This window comes from Temnothorax longispinosus, chromosome 8, assembly GCF_030848805.1.
Source record: "Temnothorax longispinosus isolate EJ_2023e chromosome 8, Tlon_JGU_v1, whole genome shotgun sequence".
NCBI classification, from domain to species: Eukaryota; Metazoa; Arthropoda; class Insecta; order Hymenoptera; family Formicidae; genus Temnothorax; species Temnothorax longispinosus.
The window spans coordinates 4081902-4102406 of NC_092365.1; the positions used below are offsets into that span (position 1 = coordinate 4081902).

Below are 20505 nucleotides of genomic sequence, written 5' to 3' on the forward strand. Positions count from 1 at the left end.
AGATATTCAAAAGTACATGTGTGCACAATGATAAATTATACAGCCATCTTGCCTGAATAAATCGTAAATGACGCTCCACGAGATTCATCAGTGTTCTCTGAACGACGTCGCGTTGTTTTTCCTCATCAAGTTCTTTCAGTCGCGACATCACTACACCAAGCAGACCAAATGAATGCATCGCGAATACTGCGGCTAGACCACACGCACCAACCTCGTGGTGTTATTTACCACGAGGGACGAGAGGCACTGAAGCATGAATACGACCTCGTCCACCGGGGTAAACCTGGTGTCCACGAGCTTGTTGAAAGACGGACATGGTAATTAACCTATGTTTCCCTCCCTATGTTATAAAAAAAGATACCACGCATAATGAGCGCATAAACGTCAGCTATAACGCCCATTCTTGCACCGGCCGTTTCTCAACATAATTTCTTGATCGCCCTCTCCCCTCGTCATTCGCCAATCGGCCTCCGTATGTTCGATAGATTTAACTATCTGCCCTTTTTGATACAACAGCGAATAATAATTTATATCACCCACGAGTCAGTGATTCGTGAGTTCTACGACCTTCAGTTTTAAACGGATATTTTTCTTTTCGAAAAGAATGTACAATAGAAGGTATCACAGTGAGACCTATCAAGGAACGTTAATCTCAGAATTTTTAATATAATTTTTTCAACTGCCGAGCTCGTCAATAATTCTGGCTAAACACCTGTCAAGATCCAACGGAATTCAATTCAAGACTATAATCGTTATTTCGGTCCTCTCACGAGTCCAAAATAGCTGTAAATACCTATTTTGGACTCGTGGGAGGAACGCATTGTGCTTAATCTGCGGCAGGCATGTCAAATACTAGTCTTTACTACTGACCGTATGTCTCGATGATAAGCAGTATATAGTTAAGGCAGTGCCTGCGCGGACATATAGCTTATTTCCCGAGAGAAAATACATTGCTGTGTCGGCTGACTGTGCATAATTGATATTTATAGTACCGCAACTTGTTGCATATAGAAGCTTGTTGCATCTCAGCGTAATGTGCGGTATACGAGCAATGAAGGTATAGAAAATGATTGAACAAGTGCCGTCAGTTATAAGTCACGTTACGTAAACACGATGAATTTTTCATTCGTGAAATATAGTTCTTTACGTTACAAGATATATGTCTTTCGTTCTGCATACGGGAAGATCGTATGCTTTACTTGACGTTTTGCTCAAAATTGTTTCATTAAGAACTCTATTCTATTTTATTTGACATGCTCTTGAGAGCATATCAAATAAAATAGAAGCGAAACAAATAATTGTAAGCACGCTTTAAGTTGAGTAGGTATTAATAGAAAAAATACGAAATAAAGACGGAGCTTGTTGAGTGTATATTGTTTTTTTAAATAATTATGAATATGTAAAAGTAATAGAAGATTTATATATGCGATAGACTGCGCATATTTAGACAGAGAGAATTTACATATACGGCAAATTAAACGTATTTAGACATAGAAGATGTGATAGATTTTTAGATAAGTGTTAATTTAATACATCCCATCCTTTTCTCTTTATTTCCATGCAAAGTTGGATGACTAATTGACATGTATCTTCTAAAGTTCAATCTTATCATTTATTGTTCAAATATTATTATTTATTGCAAATACAATTCATCAATATAAATAATTTATACACTTTTTTAAGAAGAAAATTTTTAAGAAGTTAGTTTACGTAACATATTCAAGTAGGCAACCGACGTCTTAATCACCTGTTTGTTTAATGAACGATTTATAAATTAATTTTATGAATTATTTACAATTAATTCATATTAGTACTTACATCACCGAAACTGCTTATCGATAAATCGATGATATTTCCAGCAGTAAGTTTGACCGATGAATTGGACATCGCGATCATTAATATAACAGCGAGAGCTTTCCTTCCCGCTAGACGATGCCAATCGATCATGTACGATATTTCACTAATCCTCTTGCACTGTATATATTTACAAGATTAATTTATTAATTTATTAAATATATTACACATTACCTTACATTTGTAGCAATAAAAATTATTTCGTAAAATCGCGTATATTTTAATATTTGATAGTGAGAAATTATACCTGCTCGGCGACAAGTTCACCTATATAACAAAATAGGAAGATATTGAAGGTGAAAGATATAAGCAGAATAATGTATGTTACGTAAGTTGCGAAATCGCCGATTTCCCATTCCTGCAATTTGAAAATTCTTATTTTCGGAAACACATATTCTGCATAGCATCGATCGTATTCTGATATTACTGCGAAATAGCGTGCTCTGCCGCACGTACATTTTGCACGATATGCCTACCATGATAACGTAATATCCAAGAAAACACAAGTTTAGCGTACATCCTACAATTTCCACGAGAGATATTTCGTGCAATATTTTTTCCGTTAACGATATAAAACTGCAAAACATTACACGTATGGTTGGACATATAGGAATCAGTCAGTCATAAAATTGCAGATAAGAAAACAATATATAATTTTCACAATTCTTTTTTGTGCGAATTATTTTGCCAATAAAACTTTTTTCTTGCGTAGAAATTAAGAATTTTTAGTATATAACACAGGTATGGTCAACTTCGAGCTCCGCAGTCACGACACATCCAACGGAGGAGCCTTTTTCCTTCGCTCTTGGATGGAGCAGATGGAAAGGGAGAAGTGTCGTAGCAGCTCCGAAGCTCGAAGTTGACCATGCCTGATACAACACATTTAAGGAAGATAATTATTATTTCCTGGATAGCAAACTTACCGCAAAATTCGCACATGTTCTCGCACAATTATCGCCAGCCTCTCGTCCACGTTGTTACAAAAATCCTCTCGCCCGTCCACCAGATGCACGATCCACTGTACGAGAACCTCCAAACGGCCGCAAGCGTGTATCGCTAAAACGACAGTCAAACAACAGGCGGCGGCTGTGACCGCTTGCGTAACGAAACCCGCTACGCACTGTAGCCAAAAGAAAATCTCACTAATCGGACTGTGACGCGTGTCGACGATCGCCCTAGCGACCGGATACACCAGTGGCTGATACGTCATGTTACTGTCCTCCTCCGTAATCTTGCCCGCGCTGATCGGCATGGCGATGTGATAGAACGCGGCACTGCCGTACGTGAAGATCGTGCAGATCATCACGAGACGACGGCCGAACTCCGCGTTCCTGACCATGATCGCGCGATCACCGCGATGCCGCGTGTTCATCCAGTCGCTTTTGACGTGCTCGACGCACACGCGGATATCTCTTCCGTGAAAGATCAGTGAGATGTACTTCAGGAATACCATCAGGCAGAAGCTCAGCGGCCCGGTGAACTTCAAGGTGCTGTACGTGTCCTCGACTTCGAGCGCGACGAATAAGGCGCACGGGACGAAGAGGAAGATGACCAGACCGATGCAAATTACGTTCATCAGCAAGTGCGCGTATCTGTTTAACGGAGAGGTGGATTCGAGTGATCTCGGCCAGGCGCCGATTGACTTCAGTATCCAACGGGTCTGCTGGATGCTCAGCCGCACGTATTTCTCATGATCGTACGCGATCGCGACCGGACTTGACTTCTGAATAGACGGTGATCCGCGCATCGTGAAAGCACGGAAGCTCAGGTAGTACTGAAAGGATTGAAGGACGGATAGCGTCGAGCGCTTGCGCGCTCGACTTTCAAGGGAAGAGCGATCAAACGATCAGTCATGTCATGAAGTTGAAGGGTGCATTTTATATTGACTTTTACGTGAGTTCCAAGAGGGGATTCACCTCTTCCTCTTCCTTGTATGATATAGTGGTCACTGTTCCGTGAATTATGTGCGTAAAACTTGTATTCTCTTCCCCATAGATATCTTCCGCGAAGCAGTCGGGATGTCATTGATATAAGAATCGCGATGTGATTCTCCTTTTCAAGAATTCTTCTTTAGAGTATTATAAAATATTGCAATGTTTTATATATTGATTATTTATATCTGTGTACTAAACAGAATATAACATCGTTGTGCTTGCTTTTTTATTCTACTTGAAAGTATATAATTTTATAACTCTTACAATGTGTAAATAAATTAATCGTGTTAATAAGTATAATTCATCCAGCAATCAAGTAAATGTTTTAGTGAAAGCATGGCATTCAGCCTGTTGCAAACTGCCATTAGCTGAAACCTGAAACCCTCATTTTTCCACTCTTTAATGCTTTATATCTCTGAAACTGTCCATTTTTGGGCTTGGTGCCTATGGACACTTTTATCAGCATGTTATGAACTACATTATCCTACATTATTGTCAAATTTGACTGGGAGCCAAAACCCCCCATGACCGTTGCGGGGTCCTTTGGAAATAATTTTCTAATGTATAATAAAAATATGATCATGCTCTAAAAATTCATTAGAGAATTCAATTGTAAATAGTATAAGTAGAAGAAACTTAGAGAGAGATCAGATATTAAAGAAGTAATATATTTTAAAATAAACGCCAAACTTTTAATGCACATATTTTTTATTTATTAAATTTGCATTTATTTCTTATTTTTTTTACTCTTTATTTTTATGCGACATTGGATGACTAATTGATTTTATGAAATTGCTAGTCCTTTTTTACTATATATATTACTCTCTATATAAATGTAATAAAGTTATAACGTTACTTGTACATTTCGAATTTCTAAGTAGGTAATGTACGTAACATATTCAAGTAGGCAACCGATGTATTAACCACCTGTTTAGATAAACGACACATAATCGTCATACGATTCGTAAACAAATTTGATAAACAACGTTTTACTTACATCGTCAAAAATACTAAGGGACAGTTTGATAAAATTCGCGACGGTAAGCTTGACAAATGAATTTGACATATGGTGTTGATCAGTATGAGAGCGAGACCCTTTTTCCTCGTAGACGATGCCAATCGATCATGTACGATACCTCACCGTTTTTTTTGCACTAGCAAGGGGATTGTTTTTTTCATCAAACATATTTATTATATGAAATATCAAATATACTGCATTTTAAAAATTAATTTTATATATAGTATATATATATGTATATAAGATTATTGTAGGTACATTAAAATGATGTATTATAAGATTCATACATTTAAAAAAATGCATTTGTAGAGATTTAACGTCAGAAGTGCGAAAATACATGAAGAAGTGAAAACAATACCGAAACTTGGTGAGTTTAGCTATATATAGAATGCCACAAACCGCATATCTCTATCTAAAATAGTATGTCAGTTATAACGTTTTGTAATCAGGGAAAAACTTTATGAACATCCTGTATTATTACTTATATATTTGCACGTTCATATGTGAATTAGATTTATATTATATTTATGTATAAAACAGTTCATACGAGAAATAGTTTATATTTTATAATATCTATTATAGAGAAAATACAAATACTCGTATTTCGTCATATACAATTTACATAGTCAAAGTTCGAAGCATGTTCAAGTATGCGACAGATGTTTTAATTACCTAAAAATGTTTAATATTATCATTAATTTTAATATGTTGTTATTATTCAAAATAAATGTATACATAATAATTATACATTTATACTTTTTGCGTATACGTCAGTAATAGAAAATACTACTAAATTTATTTTATTATAATTTTAGAAGTTATATTTATAATTTTCATAATACTCACAACACCGAAAGTCTGGATAGACATATGAAATATCTTTCCTGCCGTGATTTTGATAACAACTCTTGATCGTAAGATTATTAAAATGAGATCGAGAACAATTTTATGCGGCAATTCATACCAATCAGTCATATAAGCTACTTCACCAACTTTTTTACACTATCACGAAATTAAATCCGTTAATCCAAGCACAAATAATATTTTAATCATTACAGACAAACTAATAAAAAAAGCTTTTAGAGATAAAAGATTACTTTACCTGATCCGTTACGAGTTCGCCAATGAAGCAAAATATGAAGATATTAAACATCATCGATGTCAGTACCATGACATATGTTATTATAGTGTTTATACTCTCTTCATGCCATTCCTGAAAAGACACATAAAGTGATAGAGCGTTTAAAATTAAAATAGGAAATAACGATAGGCGATCTGTTATATATTCACCTTTCTCAAATATTTAGCATACCGTAATGGTGTAATATCCTAGCATGCATAAGTTGAACGTACACCCGACTAATTCCACAAAACATATCTGGCGCATAATTGCCTCCAATTGTGAAAGAAACCTGTAATCGACACACCCACAGCATAGCCGCGACGTTAAAGCTACTCAACATTTTTATCCGAATATCCTACAGCCGCGATAGTTGCAATTCTGCAAATATGTCATATTTAAGAAAAAGCGTTATAAAATAATATATCCAACGTGTTATAGTTTCCTGGCACTTTTTAAAAGCAAGCAAAAATTACGTTTTACGAGAAAAGTTTTACATGCACGAGATCATCTAAAGGCCAGTAAAAATTTATAAAATACAACTGTGTATCATTTCTGAATAATTAAAGTCGATCTGCGCGTAATCTTTTAAGATTCTTACCTCAACGCTCGCAGATGATGCTCCACGATGTTCGCCAGTCTCAACTGGAGAAGATCTTGCTCTTCCGTGACGAGTTCCTCGAGACGTAGCATCACCACGTTGAGCTGGCCGGAAGCGTGCATCGCGAAAACGGCGGCGAGACCGCACGCGCCGATCGTGATGTTGTTCACCACGATAGTCGAGAGACACTGCAACGCGAGCACGACCTCGTACACCGGGCTAAGCCTGGTGTCCACGAATTTGTTGAAAGACGGACACGGTAGGCGACCCGTCTCGATCGTCTTGTTGCCGATCACCACGGCTATCCGCGACATCCCCCTCGCTATATTGTAACAAATAACACCACCCTGCATGATGAGCGCGCAAACACCCGCTATAGCGCGTCCCACTCTCGCGTTTTTCAGCATCAATTTCCGATCGTGTCCTCTCTTCGCCATCCGCCAATCGGTCTCCATATGTTCTATAGACGTGCGTATCCGATCGTTTTGGTGCAGGAGAGAACAGTAATTGATTCCGCCCATGAGAAGATGGCTCGTAGGCCCTATAGCCTTGAGTTTCAGGCGGAAATCCTTCTCTTCAAACAATATATATAATATAGAAGGTACCACGGTGAAAGCTATTAAAGAGTGACACGTTAATCGTAGAATATTCATCAGGATATTCCTGGTCATCGAATTCGTCTTTAATTCCGGCCAGGCGCCTATCGATCTCAGAAACCAACGATTAAACTGCAAACTATAATCATTATCTCGCCTGTAAACGTCCACGGTGGTTTCTCTAGAAGCTCGCTTCATAGTCGATTCACGGAAGGCGCGCTAGGTACTGATCACTACTACTGGCTGCGTTTCTCAACGAAGCAGTGGTTGTGCCAGCGCCTGCGCGGACACGCGAGGAGAGAGAACAAATTATTACACCGTCCGGCTGAGACAGAACGTAATCGATATCTATAGTTACTTGTTGCATGAAATCGCAGTGGTTGTTATACGAGAACATCTAAAACACTATTTGTGAGATAGCTCGGTCGACGAATGCAATCAAGTTTGTAGCTATTATTCCCTTTTGTTTAACGAATAGTATTCTTAATGTTATTTGTATTATATGAAAGGGCGACGTTCTTTGTTCTTGACACTTTAGCCATCAGAAATTATATCTTGTCCATCACATATATCGTAGTATAATATCGTTATTAATAAGATAAAACACGAAATGAGATATATTAGTATGTGTATAATGACATTATTAAGGAATAAAAATGTGCTTTTTTATTAATGCGACAAGAATCAACTATATCACTACATCAGTTAGTAATAATTTACATTTTATTTGTTATCGGAAATTTTCATGCCATGTCTATCTAGTTTAGTGTTATGTCGCTACCGTTCTGACACTGACTATATATTTAAATAGCAAACGCTATTTTCATCACCTGAAATGGTTATAATTGATAGATCTGAACAATCTTTGCGTATTTTTTACTGTAATAACATTTCTAGGTCTCCGTAAGCCCCTGTAATAACATTTCTAGGTCTCCCTATGTATTAGAACGATACAAGAATTGTTAATAATAAATATTACATACGTAATAACTATTAAATAGTTAAAAATAAAAGTAGCAAGATTTGAAGAAAATTTATGGAAGTCTGCAGAGGTAAGCTTGCATTGAAATTTTATTATCTACAGAAAAATGTTAATATAAAAGTTATTGGATAAACTTACATCTCCAAAAGTCGCAATAAATAGTTAAATTTTTTCGGTGATGGTTATCTTAAATAACGGTAAATAACGGTTTTCGATTTCGAGATTATTAGAATCAAATCACACAGAAAACGGAAAATATTATTAGGCTACCAAGATCCGAGTTTGGATTGTAAATGGTAAGTTTATTCTATATTAATTGTATATCATCAGTTCTTTTCACGTAATACAGATAAATTAAACTCCCTTTTTTATCAAATATGATAATAAATACTATTTCTCTTTCTTAAAACCATTTCTCTGTTGATACATATCAAATAATTAATTGATTTGCAATCAGTGGTTGCATTAATAATTTTAACCCTTTGAACAAGTTTTATATATTTAATGTACGCAGCATGTTAAAATAGGCGACTGATGTCTTAATCACCTACAAGTTGGATGAGCAACACGTAAGTCATTTGCTGCTCGCAAATAGATACGATAAACATTTGACATTGCGTTACTCACGTCGCTGAAGGTACTGAAGGACAATTCGAAGAGATTTCCAGCGGTAAATTTGATCGATGCATTGGACATAGCAATCATCAACACGACATCGAGGGCTTTTCTTCCTGATAAACGATACCAATCGATCATGTACGATACCTCGCCGATCTTCTTCCACTGTTTGCAGAATTGTTATTAATGAATTTTACTTATTTTTTAATACAAAACATAACTATGCTTACGTCGCTAAGAATTGCTTTCTAAAATAAATTCTAAATTTCTTAAATTTTATTATTATAATAGAAATATAACACTCCTGCTATTATAAAAGTATACCATGAAGAGAAATGTGCTTGCAAGATTTGCCATTAAATTTATCTAACAAAGGAATGTTACGATTATTATAGGACTTTTTACCTTTTCGGCAACAAGTTCGCCGATGTAACAAAATATAAAAATATTGAACGTAAAAGATAGAAGCAGGACAATATAAGTTATATAACTTGTAGTCTTTTTGCTCTCCCATTCCTGCAACGTAAAGGTTCTCTTCTATATTCGAGAACATATTGTGCGCGTCGTTGTAAACCGCACATATCGGTTTAGAATATTGTTCCGAAACAGCGATGCATTTTACGCGGTATGTACTCTTCGTACACTTTACATGCATACCATGATAACATAATATCCAAGAAGACACATGCTTACTGTACACTGCACAACTTCCACGACAGATATTTCGCGCAGTATCTTGTTTGTTAGTGCTATAAAACTGAAAGATAACGGACATATTATCGCGCAAAAATACTTTTAACAGAAAAGTAGGATTTCATAAAATGTTCCTAAACAATTTAAAATTAAATTGAAACGCTACACAAAGGTATACATATATGTTGAACGCGCGATGAGGAATCGACGATGCTCGTCGGAAAGTGACTCACCGTAAAACTCGAACGTGCTGTTCCACGATCATCGCCAATCTCTCATCCATGGTATCGCACAAATCTTTCCGTTCGTTCAGCAAGTGCTCGATCCACCGTATTAGGATTTCTATACGGCCGTAGGCGTGCATCGCGAACACGGCGGCCAAGCTACATCCAGTGGCGGTGATGGAGTGCGCGAGGAAACCCGACAAGCATTGCATCCAGAAGAAAATCTCACTGACAGGACTGTATCGTACGTCGACGATTGCTCTGGCGACCGGATACACTAATGGCCGATACGTCAGGTTTCCGTCACTCTCCGTAATCTTGCCGACACTGAACGGCAGAGCGAGATAGAAGAAGACGGCACCGCCGTACATGAAGAACGCGCAGATCGTTACGAGGCGTCGGCCAAATTTCGCGCTCCTAATCATGATGATCCGATCACCGTAATGTAGAGTATTTATCCAGTCGCTCTCGATATGCTTGATACCCCTGCGAATGTCTTTCTCGTGGAAGATCAGCGAGGAATACTTCACGACGGCCAGTACGCAGAAACTCAGCGCTCCAGAAAGTTTCAAGATAATGTATGAGTCATTCATTTCGATTACTATGCAGACGACGGCAGGTATGACGAGGAAGCTGATTAAACTGGTGCAAATCACGTTCAACAGCCTGTACGCGTATCTCTCTGTCCATGAGATTGTGGATTTCGGCCACGCACCGATTAGCTCCAGCATCCAACGATTCAGCTGAAGGCTCAGCTGCAGATCTTTCTTGTGATCGTAAACGGTCGCGACTGGATTTGCCTTCTCTGTGATGACGGTTTCATGCATTGTTGAGTCGGTGAAAGCTCGATGATTACTGATAGGGTTGTGCGAGAGCTCGAGTGCGGAAAGTCAAATGCGGCTGCGCTATTCCGCGCGCTCTTCCCTTCTAGGAAAGGGGCGATCAAGTGATCGGGAGAAAATAACGAAGGGTAAACTTTGTAGTCGCGTTTTTTCTAACTTCCGTGAAAGGGTTCAAGGTTTCCTCGTGTGGTGCACCGCACATTTTCCGTTCGTGAATTATTCTGTTTATGAACGGAAGAGATCTACGTTCTTCGTAGATATATTTTCTACGACTTAGCACGATGTTATACGTGGATGAAATACGATTTCGCATATATGTACATACATGTATATTATGTAATACTTAAAAGTGACTCGCATGGAAACATATATTATTACTGTACGTATTTAATTGAGAGAAATGCTTTATTCTATCTTAAAATATGTCGTCCAAACTAAAGAAATTATTTTATAATGAAGCAAAATTGTTCTTATATCATCAAAATAAAAATTTTGTAATATATTTTATGAAATAATATTGGGAAATATTTTCGCTTTGTATCGAAATATGAGTCTTTTTATATTGATAGGTGGTCAAGCAGTACGAGAAGCTCGAATATGACCAGACAAATGTATAATGACGAGGGTCTCTCTTTTTGTAAAAACAGAATATGTGCCGCGTTTGCGTGTCAACAAAGAAGAAAACCGTCGTGCGACGTAAAGTACAATGCGATTTCCTAAAGTTTACATTTACGAGTTAGAAATGATATTACGCGCGCCAAGTGATTTGTGAGCTGCATACAGTTACGTAAGCCGAATGCCATGTACGGAAAATGTTACACATATATACAAATATTATACACATGCATTATCTTGACAGTTAAAGAATCTGTTATAACTTCGCGAATGCGCTGTTCTGCGCAACTTTCCTGCTAGGAAAAGGGCGATGAAGCGATCGGCAGGATACGAAGGGTAAACTTTATAGTCGCGTTTTTTAACTTCCATGAAAGGGTTCAAGGTTTTCTCGTGTGGTATACTGCACGTGTCTGTTCGTGAATTATAAACGGAGCGGTTTATATTTTTCGCAAAAATATCTTCCGCAATTTCTCGAGACGGATCGCAAGTGTTTCTTTTGTACATAAGATACTGTTCCACATTACTTACAGTGCATTCGAAAGATACGATTTTCTATACGTATACATATATATTACATAATACTTATACACAAGGCATATAAAATAAATAATTTTATTTTAATGTTTTTAAATGCAGAAAATGCTTTGCATTTTATGATATATGTTCGATCAAAAATTTAATTATTTACTATAATTCAAACAAATCGTACTTCCTCAAGTTGTAAACGTTTATAGCATATTTAAATAGGCATGTTTAAATAGATGATTTTATAATCTTTTTTTAAGATAATTGCGTTATTATGATATCTGTGTGTAACTGAAAGTATTTATTTTGATTGCAATCAGATTTTTTATTTTATCGCATGTTTTTGTTTTTTTGTAAAAAACTTGCATTTTCGTAGTTCAAATACTATTAATATAAAATACAAAATTCTAATTTTCTATTTATAATGTGGATGTACTCACATCACTGAAGCTGCTGATAGACCAATTATATGTCCAGCAATAAGCCTGCCAGTTGAGATGATGGCAAGGCTCTTTTTTCGAAAGTCGGTGCCAATTGATCGTCTAATACAAGCTCTCACGTACTTTTATGGTCTATCACAAGATTTCTGGTACAGAGATGTTTATCACAAAAAATGTTTTAAATTGTCCTGGTATTATATATTTTTGTCGGAAGATTTTCTATAACATAAAATAATGTTAAAGAAAATAACAGTCATATTTGTTCCATTAAAAATTTGCCTATATAATAAAATATGATTATGTTGAACGTAAGTGAAATGAGAAATATCAGATGTGTTAAGCTATTACTTTCAAGTTGTTTAAAATCTTATTTCAAAAATATATATATAATTTGTGACTGACAAATAAATAACAGCAAAAAAGAATTATATATTAAGATATAAGAATGATATATTATATAGTATAGAGGATATATGAACTTATTACACATATTAAAAATTAAATAGATGTAAATATATCATTATATAATAATTTAAGAAAACATATATTTAATATATAACCTACAATCCAAGAATAATTTTACTTAGTTTTCCTGAATTTAAGATTTAATAAACGGATATTTAATTGATCTCAAAATATATCACAAGCAAAACTCGTCGGTCATCATGAAACACTTTTAAACGTCCATGTTCAAAAATATGTAAAGCACTTACAATATTAGGTTGAAGAACAGAAACCATTCTGAGGAATCTTCTAAAAAATCTCGTCCATTTCTTCGGGATTTCTCGAAATTTTTCTTCTTCAGATTCAGCCGAATACAATCCCAATGTGTGCATGATATAGCTGATGTGTTCTATCCAGTTGGAATTCCGTAAATTAATAATATTAATATGTTCGATAATGACATATATACGAACGAAATGAGAGAAAAACATTCTTCACAAATTCTCCCTAGATTACTTGTTCGCGAAGCGGTTGCACGATCATAACTGATGAGAGTACGATGAACTCAGTTTTCATTATGCAAGCTGTCGCGTCTTTGTCACCGCGGTGGTTCTGTCGCAGCACAATTAAAAGTTTGGTACGAAAGATTGCGTGCGCGCAATTTTTTGCCGATAGGAGATAATTACAGGGTAGAATCGATTCATACGGGACAGTTTTTAGCAAGACAGTACGAACAGTTTGTCTTGAGTTAGGTCATAGGTCATAAATCGTGGATTATATTAAATTAACAAAACTATGCGAATTGTTAATTAAGTCAATGATTAATATATCTTGCAGTATCTAATCCTAAAAATTAGAAATTTTAAGTAAATGTAAAATATGCCAAAAATTTATTATTTACTCTACTCGATTTCTTACAAAACGTCTTAAAATGAAAGGAAAAAATTAAGATTAAATCAAGAAGTATTGATTATGTAATCTCATCCACTCCTTTCGAAGGTAGTGTCAATTACAGATAATTAATAGATTACAGATTACTAAATTACAGACAATTCGAGTACTATATTCCTATAATAGTCATTTCATCAAAATCATGTGCGTTTCGGGTTTACGGATGACAGATGGTCAGGTGGGATCAGAAGCTCGAGCATGACTGGTTGATATATGAGGGCGAGACTCTTTTCCCGATAGACGACGTGTCTGTTTCATAGCACTCCATCACTGCCGATGCCGGTTAGGCACATGCAGCTTGGCCGCCTAAAAGTCTTCATATACAATAGATTGAACACCCAGTAGACAGTCGGGAAGATTTCTACGATAACGTGGATGAGAGATTGACAATGATCGTGCGAGTATGTTCGAATCTTACGGTAAATCATTCTCAGACGTGGACCGTCTGAGCTAACCTGTTGGACGCGGTAACAACCTTTTAAAATATAATTTATAATGATTATTATATTACGTATCTCTTATAATTTATTATAAATTAAATAAATATAATATATAATTTATTATATTTTTATACTTTTTTATGATAATGTCGTACAAATGTAAGTAATATGTTTAAAATTTTTATTCATAATAATATATACTCATTATAATATTATTATTCCCGAAAGAAAGAAATAGTAGGGTATAAAATGCAATACTTAAAAATATAGCGGGTTATACGAACTATTTCGTATTACCCAACATCACTATTTTTTATGATATACCAATCAGTTTTAGAATCGTTGGAATCGTTTTATGCATCTGTACGGTGTATCTAATTTCCAACTCATAGTTGGAATTCCGTGAATCCGTTCGTTCGATTATGGCATTATGGACGAATCGGAGGAAATCCCTCTCACTTGTTTGCAAAGCGATCGCATGATTGCAACTGACAGGTAAAAATACGATTAAACGTGCCAGTTTGCATGTCTCTACCTCGGTTGCTTCTATCGCAGCGCAGTTAAAAGTTCGAGGGTTACGTGCAACGGGTTACGTGCGTGCATATTTTGCGAATTCGAGGAATTACAGGACGGAATTACAAGATGGAATCGATTTACATGAGACGGCTTTTGACAAAAGTACATCTACCTTGCGTTATATAGGTCATCGTAGATCGTGAGTCGTATTGATCAGTAATAAGCGAATTGTTAATTAAGTCAATATTGAATCTTTTGCAACAAGTAATCTTAAAGTTAATAATCTTAAGTAAATGTAAATGCCGAAAAAATGCTGTTTAACTTTCTCTTATTTTTTATGAAATGTTTTAAGATTCATAAAAGGTAAAGGGAGAGATTAACATTAAAATAAGAAGTATTGATTGTTTATCTTATCCATTCGTTTCAAAGGTGGCGTTAATTACAGATAATTAATATTTGAGTACTGAATTGTTATGACAGTCAATTTCATCAAAGTTATGTGATGAATTTTCGGAGTAGATTAAAGTACGCCATTGATGTTCTAACGATCTATGAAATAACGAAACAAACATATAATTTAATACTGGCACACACAAGTTAAAATGAGACAAGATTTCAACTTACATTACTGAACGTAGGTAGAGACATTTCTATCATTTTGCCCGCTGAGATTTTTGCCGGAATATTAGAAACCGCCATTATCAGGATTAGAGTTCGAGCCCTTTTATGCGGAAGACGATGCCAATTGGTCGTGGACGTCATTAACCCAAGCTTCAGGCTCTGTCACAATTAATTAAGTATATATTTTGTTCTTATGAAGACGTTGGTGTTCAATTTAGACAGCGCGTAATGTGAATGTCAACACTAGCTACCTGATCTGTCAACAGTTGACCGACGTAGCAATTAGTAAAAATGGAAAAAGCGAAAGATGTAAGTATCACAGACATAGTTAACATGGCTGTAGAATCGCTACTTTCCCATTCCTATAAAGTTATCACTGTTGCAATACACGAAGCTTGCGATACAATAATATTTAACAAATACTATCTCAGTATTAATTTTTATGCGAGAATCAGTTAGAACTGTCAAATTATTACGCATAGATAAAAGATTCCGCCTCGCGGAAATTGTTCGACGAGATTACCATAATAACGTAGTACCCCGTAAGACATAAAAGTATAGTACAGCCCACTATTTCCACTAACCATACATATCGCATGGATTCCTCTACTTGTTTTAGGAAACTGTAATTAGACGATTTATCTCTTTAATGATTGTATTATTTGTATCAGTTTTGCTTACAACATTATATTAAGATATATTTAATAAAATGTTAAAATAAAATAATAGTATTTGTCGTATGTGTGATAATTGTAATAATTTTATAATTTTAATCGGAACGTTTTGTTGTATTTTCTGTAATAGACATAATCTGAAGGAAATTATCGCAATAGTGACATTCTAATTCTGTTATATCAATTCCGTTTAGTAATTATCCGCACTCAACAAAATTAATAAAGCGTTTCACTTCCATAAAAATCTTTCCCATCACGTTCATCTTTGTCGACTCACCGTCTCACTTTTATTTGATGCTCTACGATATCAGCCAGCAATATCGCGACATCCCTATCGTTCGGTTCCGGCATGTCGTTGAGATGCTGGAACTTGCCTATCAAGACACTTAGTTGTCCGCAAACGTGCATGACGAAAAACGCGGCCAATCCGGCCGCGCCGACTGTTACCGAGTAGGTGAGCAATCCTGCGAAGAATTGCAGAGTGAAGACGATCTCGTATGCCGGCGAGGCCTGTTCGTCGAACTTGACGAAGTAGCTCGGGCATGCCAGCGCTCTCACCGTGGTGTTCATCGGCGTGAGCATTCGTCCTTTCGAGAGCGGCACGACAGTACGGTAAGACAATCCGCCGACGTACATGAAGACGGCAGAGACAATCGCGAATTTTCGCCCTATCCTCGCCTTGGATAGCATCGCTTGCCGATGCCTCAAATCAACCGTATCCCCCCAATCCTGCCGCGCCTGCTTCAGACAATATTGAATCTCTCTCGCGTGGTACACGAGCAGGCTGTACTTCATGAAACCCATCCAACAATTCAGAAGCGGCCCGAGTAATCTCACTCTACGTTTGAAATCGCGCTCCTTCAAGAACATCAGCAGGAGACCCGGCACGATGATGAACGCGAATAGAAAGTAGCAAAAGACTTTATGTAAGCGAGTCGCGATTCTTTCCACACTGGAAGCGTAACGGGAAATTGGCCACGCGCCGATCATTCGCATGATAATGCGAGTCACTTGCACTGCGTAATTGAAATCATTTTCACTGTTCATCTTCATCGAATCTCCCATAATTAACTGCACTTTCTTTTTTTGTTTTTAAATTAATATTTAACACGCGATTTCTGCGCTCGTTTCGTTTTTTTTCCGGGCGTTGAGAATTTTCGTTAATAGCATTAATACCGTTTCCGCATTTCGGGTGACAGATGGTCAGGTGGGACCAGAAGCTCGAGCATGACTGGACAGATGTATGTGATAATGGACGGTCTCTCTTTCTACGGGAAGAGTAGTGTGCGCCGCGCTTGCGTGCACAAAACGTCTGCGCATAATGACAGGGTTACGCGAAAGAGACTCTAGCGAATTGTACGTGCTAAAGTGTCGGATGAATGCAACGTTTCAAAGAATTGCCGTGTGTGATGCACGTACATATACCGCTTCGTAAAGTGTAAATTTATAAGCCGGAATGGGTAAAATCAGGTAATTTGCTCCTGTTGCCGTGCAAGCAGAATGTCATACCAGGTAAAATATTATAGTTTATATACATGCATTATCTAATGATTACTGCAACCCACTGATAGCTGAAAGTTTGTTTTAATTACAAATTATAAGCGCGACGATATAATAGTAATATGAAAGTTTACAAAATATATACAAAATTCTACAAGTATTTTAGATTGCGGTTTGCATGATTTTATATCGTGTAATGATGTGTGCAGCTCTGAGACACATTTTAGTAGAAAACTAGACGAGACATACTCGTACTCTCTTTTTCAGAGAATATCAATATTTATATTAATAAATAATAATAAATATGTCAATCTCTTATTTATTAAAATTACATTTATTTCTCTTTTTTCTCGATACATATTGGATAACTAATTGACATTTAATTATTTGCAATCAGTGGTCGTATTATTCATTTCTATACCTCGGACAAGTTTTACGTAGTTAATGTACGCAGCATGTTCAAGTAGGCAATCGACGTCTTAACCACCTGTTAATTGGATGAAGGATGTGTAAATCATGCTACTCGCAAAAAGATACGATAGACATTGCGTTACTCACGTTGCCGAAAGTACTTATAGACAACTCAAAGAGATTTGCGGCGGTAAGTTTGACCGATGTATTGGACATAGCGATCATCAACACGAGAGCGAGGCTTCTTGTTCCTGGTAGACGATGCCAATCGATCATGTACGATACCTCGCCGATCTCCTTACACTGGTTACAAGATTATTTTTTTATACGAATAAATATAACTTTCTATACTCGTTAAGAATTACTTTATAAGATTCTGAATTTTATTTTCTTTATATATTATTAAATTATTCTATTGCTCGTATCTTAAAATTATGTTATACTGTGAAATGTATTGTATTTGTGAGATTTGACATTAAATTTATCAGAGGTGCAGAGGAATTAAATTAGGACTGTATGATTTTACCTTCTCGCTAACAAGCTCGCCGATGTAACAAAGTATAAAAATATTGAAAGTAAGAGATATATATAAAGTAATGTTCGTTACATAACTTGTCATTTCTCTAGTCTCCCATTCCTGGAACGTAAAGATTCCTGTATTCGGAATTACATCTTACCTGTTATAAATCGCGAATCTGATATTGGCCTAGTTTACACCGACCGTTTGGTACGCGTGCCAAGTACTATTTCGTATCAAATCCGTGTTAAATCTCGGGTTATACTGGTGTAAACCGAGATTTGATACGGATTTGATACGAATATAGTATTTTTACGCGTATCGAACAGTCGGTGTAAATTAGACTGTTGTTTTAGTATAGCAATGCGCTTCGCGTGGTACGTACTTTTTGTACGATATGCATACCATGATAATATAATATCCAAGAAAACACATGCTTAATGTACAGCCTGCAATTTCCACGACGGATATTTCACGCAGTATCTTGTCCGTTAGCGATACAAAACTAAAAAGTAACCGACACGTTATCACGTAGAAAATGTTTTGTAGGAAAAATATGACTTTGTTAATTGTTTCTATATGATTAAAAATAAATTGCAGCGCCCTGTACAGATACATATGGAGGGGTAAAAACCACAGTGGTGTAAGTCAAATTTTTAATAATATTTTTTCGTGTGCATAGATGCAATTTATATATTGTATAGATTGCATCTATAATATGCACGCGAAAAAAAATTTAAAAAAATTTGACTTACACCACTATGACTTTTACTCCTCCATATATATATTGAATGCAAGAGTACCGACGATGCTCGTCGGAGAGCGACTTACTCTAAGATTCGAACGTGCTGTTGCACGATTATTGTTAGCCTCTCATCCACGTTATCGCACAAATCTTCCCGTCCGTCCACCAAGTGTTCTATCCATTGTATTAAGACTTCCAGACGGCCGTAAGCGTGCATCGCGAAAGCAGCGGCTAAGCTACATGCGCCGGTACTGATGGAATGCACGATAAAACCCGAGAGGCACTGTATCCAGAAGAAAATCTCACTGACGGGACTGTGTCTCGCGTCGATTAGCACCCTGGCGACCGGGTACATTAGTGGTCGATACGTCAAGTTACCACCGTCCTCCGTGATCTTGCCGTTATTGAACGGTAGAGCGAGATAATAGAACATGAAACCGCCGTACATGAAGAATGCGCAGATCGTCACGAGACGCCGACCGAATTTCGCGTTTCTTATCATGATCATCCGATCGCCGTAATGCTGAGTGTTCGTCCAGTCGCTCGCGATATGCTCGATACCCCTGCGAATGTCGTTCTCGCGGAAGATCAGTGAGGAGTATTTGACGACGGCCATCAGGCAGAAATTCAACGGTCCAGTAAGTTTCAAGATATTGTACGCGTCATCCATTTCGAGCACCAGGTAGATTGCGGAGGGTACGAAGAGGAAGCCGATCAGGCTGGTGCAAATGATGTTCACCAGCGCGTACGCGTATCTCTCGATACTTGAAATCTCGGTTGATTTCGGCCAGGCACCGATCGGCTTTAAAAGCCAACGATTCAGCTGGATGCTCAGCTGCATATTCTTCTTGTGATCGTAAACGATCGCGACTGGATTTGCCTTCTCTGTGATGACGGTTTCATGCATTGTTGAGTCGGTGAAAGCTCGATGATTACTGACAGGATTGTGCGAGAGCTCGAGTGCGGAAAGTCAAATGCGGCTGCGCTATTCCGCGCGCACTTCCCTTCTAGGAAAGGGGCGATCAATTTAAGTGATCGGCAGGAAACGAAGGGTAAACTTTATAATCGCATTTTTTCTAACTTCCGTGAAAGGGTTCAAGGTTTCCTTGTGTGGTGCACCGCACATTTTCCGTTCATGAATTATTCTGTTCATGAACGGAAGAGATCTACGTTCTTCGTAGATATATTTTCTAAGACTTAGCACGATGTTATACGTGGATGAATACGATTTCGCATATATGTATACATGTATATTATGTAATACTTAAAAGTGACTCGCATGGAAACATATATTATTACTGTACGTATTTAATTGAGAGAAATGCTTTATTCTATCTTAAGATATGTCGTCCAAACTAAAGAAATTATTTTATAATGAAGCAAAATTGTTCTTATATCATCAAAATAAAAATTTTGTAATATATTTTATGAAATAATATTGGGAAATATTTTCGCTTTGTATCGAAATATGGGTTCTTTTATATTGACAGGTTGTCAAGCAGTACGAGAAACTCTAGTATGACCAGACAAATGTATAATGACGAGGGTCTCTCTTTTTGTAAAAACAGAATATGTGCCGCGTTTGCGTGTCAACAAAGAAGAAAACAATCGTGCGACGTAAAGT

The 20505-nt window shown here is 36.8% G+C and overlaps 5 protein-coding genes and 2 long non-coding RNA genes across 14 annotated transcripts in view; 2 read left to right on the forward strand and 5 right to left on the reverse strand.

Moving 5' to 3' along the window:
- The window catches only part of LOC139817272 (uncharacterized), a 213164-nt gene that overhangs the window by 105061 nt on the left and 87598 nt on the right, over window positions 1-20505 (forward strand). The window lies entirely within an intron of this gene.
- Window positions 1591-3631, reverse strand: LOC139817232 (odorant receptor 10-like). The gene is made up of 5 exons (XM_071785157.1): window positions 2778-3631; window positions 2331-2430; window positions 2102-2212; window positions 1819-1974; window positions 1591-1747 (listed from the first exon to the last, which is right to left on the reverse strand). The coding sequence occupies exons 1-5, from the start codon at window positions 3599-3601 to the stop codon at window positions 1694-1696; spliced, it is 1245 nt and encodes a 414-aa protein (XP_071641258.1). The 5' UTR covers window positions 3602-3631; the 3' UTR covers window positions 1591-1693.
- On the reverse strand, window positions 5221-7326 carry LOC139817243 (odorant receptor 10-like). Its single transcript, XM_071785176.1, has 5 exons — window positions 6528-7326; window positions 6119-6218; window positions 5909-6019; window positions 5653-5808; window positions 5221-5478 (listed from the first exon to the last, which is right to left on the reverse strand). The coding sequence occupies exons 1-5, from the start codon at window positions 7319-7321 to the stop codon at window positions 5425-5427; spliced, it is 1215 nt and encodes a 404-aa protein (XP_071641277.1). The 5' UTR covers window positions 7322-7326; the 3' UTR covers window positions 5221-5424.
- Window positions 7783-10746, reverse strand: LOC139817234 (odorant receptor 43a-like). Of its 4 annotated transcripts, none has more exons than XM_071785160.1 (5): window positions 9650-10746; window positions 9381-9480; window positions 9129-9239; window positions 8733-8888; window positions 7783-7953 (listed from the first exon to the last, which is right to left on the reverse strand). In XM_071785160.1, the coding sequence occupies exons 1-5, from the start codon at window positions 10465-10467 to the stop codon at window positions 7927-7929; spliced, it is 1212 nt and encodes a 403-aa protein (XP_071641261.1). In that variant the 5' UTR covers window positions 10468-10746; the 3' UTR covers window positions 7783-7926. The 4 variants fall into 4 exon arrangements, with proteins under 4 accessions (XP_071641261.1, XP_071641264.1, XP_071641262.1 ...); XM_071785161.1 differs by having other exon boundaries at window positions 7837-8652; window positions 9417-9480; window positions 9650-10677; XM_071785159.1 differs by having other exon boundaries at window positions 7838-8652; window positions 9650-10667.
- On the forward strand, window positions 14480-15260 carry LOC139817275 (uncharacterized). The gene is made up of 3 exons (XR_011733177.1): window positions 14480-14612; window positions 14843-15051; window positions 15212-15260. It is a non-coding gene; the product is annotated as an uncharacterized lncRNA (long non-coding RNA).
- On the reverse strand, window positions 14802-17218 carry LOC139817250 (odorant receptor 49a-like). The gene is made up of 5 exons (XM_071785191.1): window positions 15986-17218; window positions 15558-15657; window positions 15286-15396; window positions 15038-15193; window positions 14802-14962 (listed from the first exon to the last, which is right to left on the reverse strand). The coding sequence occupies exons 1-5, from the start codon at window positions 16771-16773 to the stop codon at window positions 14909-14911; spliced, it is 1209 nt and encodes a 402-aa protein (XP_071641292.1). The 5' UTR covers window positions 16774-17218; the 3' UTR covers window positions 14802-14908.
- Window positions 17256-20454, reverse strand: LOC139817233 (odorant receptor 4-like). The gene is made up of 5 exons (XM_071785158.1): window positions 18968-20454; window positions 18542-18641; window positions 18146-18256; window positions 17767-17922; window positions 17256-17695 (listed from the first exon to the last, which is right to left on the reverse strand). Exons 1-5 carry the CDS (start codon window positions 19786-19788, stop codon window positions 17642-17644), a joined length of 1242 nt encoding a protein of 413 aa, XP_071641259.1. The 5' UTR covers window positions 19789-20454; the 3' UTR covers window positions 17256-17641.

Coding starts and splice junctions, on each gene's coding strand:
- LOC139817232 (XM_071785157.1), bottom strand. CDS start 3,601: ATGCGCGGATCACCGTCTATTCAGAAGTCAAGTCCGGTCGCGATCGCG. Junction 2,213..2,330: donor TTGGATATTACGTTATCATG/GTAGGCATATCG, acceptor TTCAAATTGCAG/GAATGGGAAATCGGCGATTT. Junction 1,748..1,818: donor CGATAAGCAGTTTCGGTGAT/GTAAGTACTAAT, acceptor TTAAACAAACAG/GTGATTAAGACGTCGGTTGC.
- LOC139817243 (XM_071785176.1), bottom strand. CDS start 7,321: ATGAAGCGAGCTTCTAGAGAAACCACCGTGGACGTTTACAGGCGAGAT. Junction 6,219..6,527: donor CATCATCTGCGAGCGTTGAG/GTAAGAATCTTA, acceptor TGTCGATTACAG/GTTTCTTTCACAATTGGAGG. Junction 6,020..6,118: donor TAGGATATTACACCATTACG/GTATGCTAAATA, acceptor GTGTCTTTTCAG/GAATGGCATGAAGAGAGTAT.
- LOC139817234 (XM_071785159.1), bottom strand. CDS start 10,467: ATGCATGAAACCGTCATCACAGAGAAGGCAAATCCAGTCGCGACCGTT. Junction 9,240..9,380: donor TTGGATATTATGTTATCATG/GTATGCATGTAA, acceptor TTTACGTTGCAG/GAATGGGAGAGCAAAAAGAC. Junction 8,889..9,128: donor GCGAACTTGTTGCCGAAAAG/GTAAAAAGTCCT, acceptor TTCTGCAAACAG/TGGAAGAAGATCGGCGAGGT.
- LOC139817250 (XM_071785191.1), bottom strand. CDS start 16,773: ATGGGAGATTCGATGAAGATGAACAGTGAAAATGATTTCAATTACGCA. Junction 15,658..15,985: donor CATCAAATAAAAGTGAGACG/GTGAGTCGACAA, acceptor GTCTAATTACAG/TTTCCTAAAACAAGTAGAGG. Junction 15,397..15,557: donor CGGGGTACTACGTTATTATG/GTAATCTCGTCG, acceptor ATAACTTTATAG/GAATGGGAAAGTAGCGATTC.
- LOC139817233 (XM_071785158.1), bottom strand. CDS start 19,788: ATGCATGAAACCGTCATCACAGAGAAGGCAAATCCAGTCGCGATCGTT. Junction 18,642..18,967: donor CAGCACGTTCGAATCTTAGA/GTAAGTCGCTCT, acceptor GTTACTTTTTAG/TTTTGTATCGCTAACGGACA. Junction 18,257..18,541: donor TTGGATATTATATTATCATG/GTATGCATATCG, acceptor TTTACGTTCCAG/GAATGGGAGACTAGAGAAAT.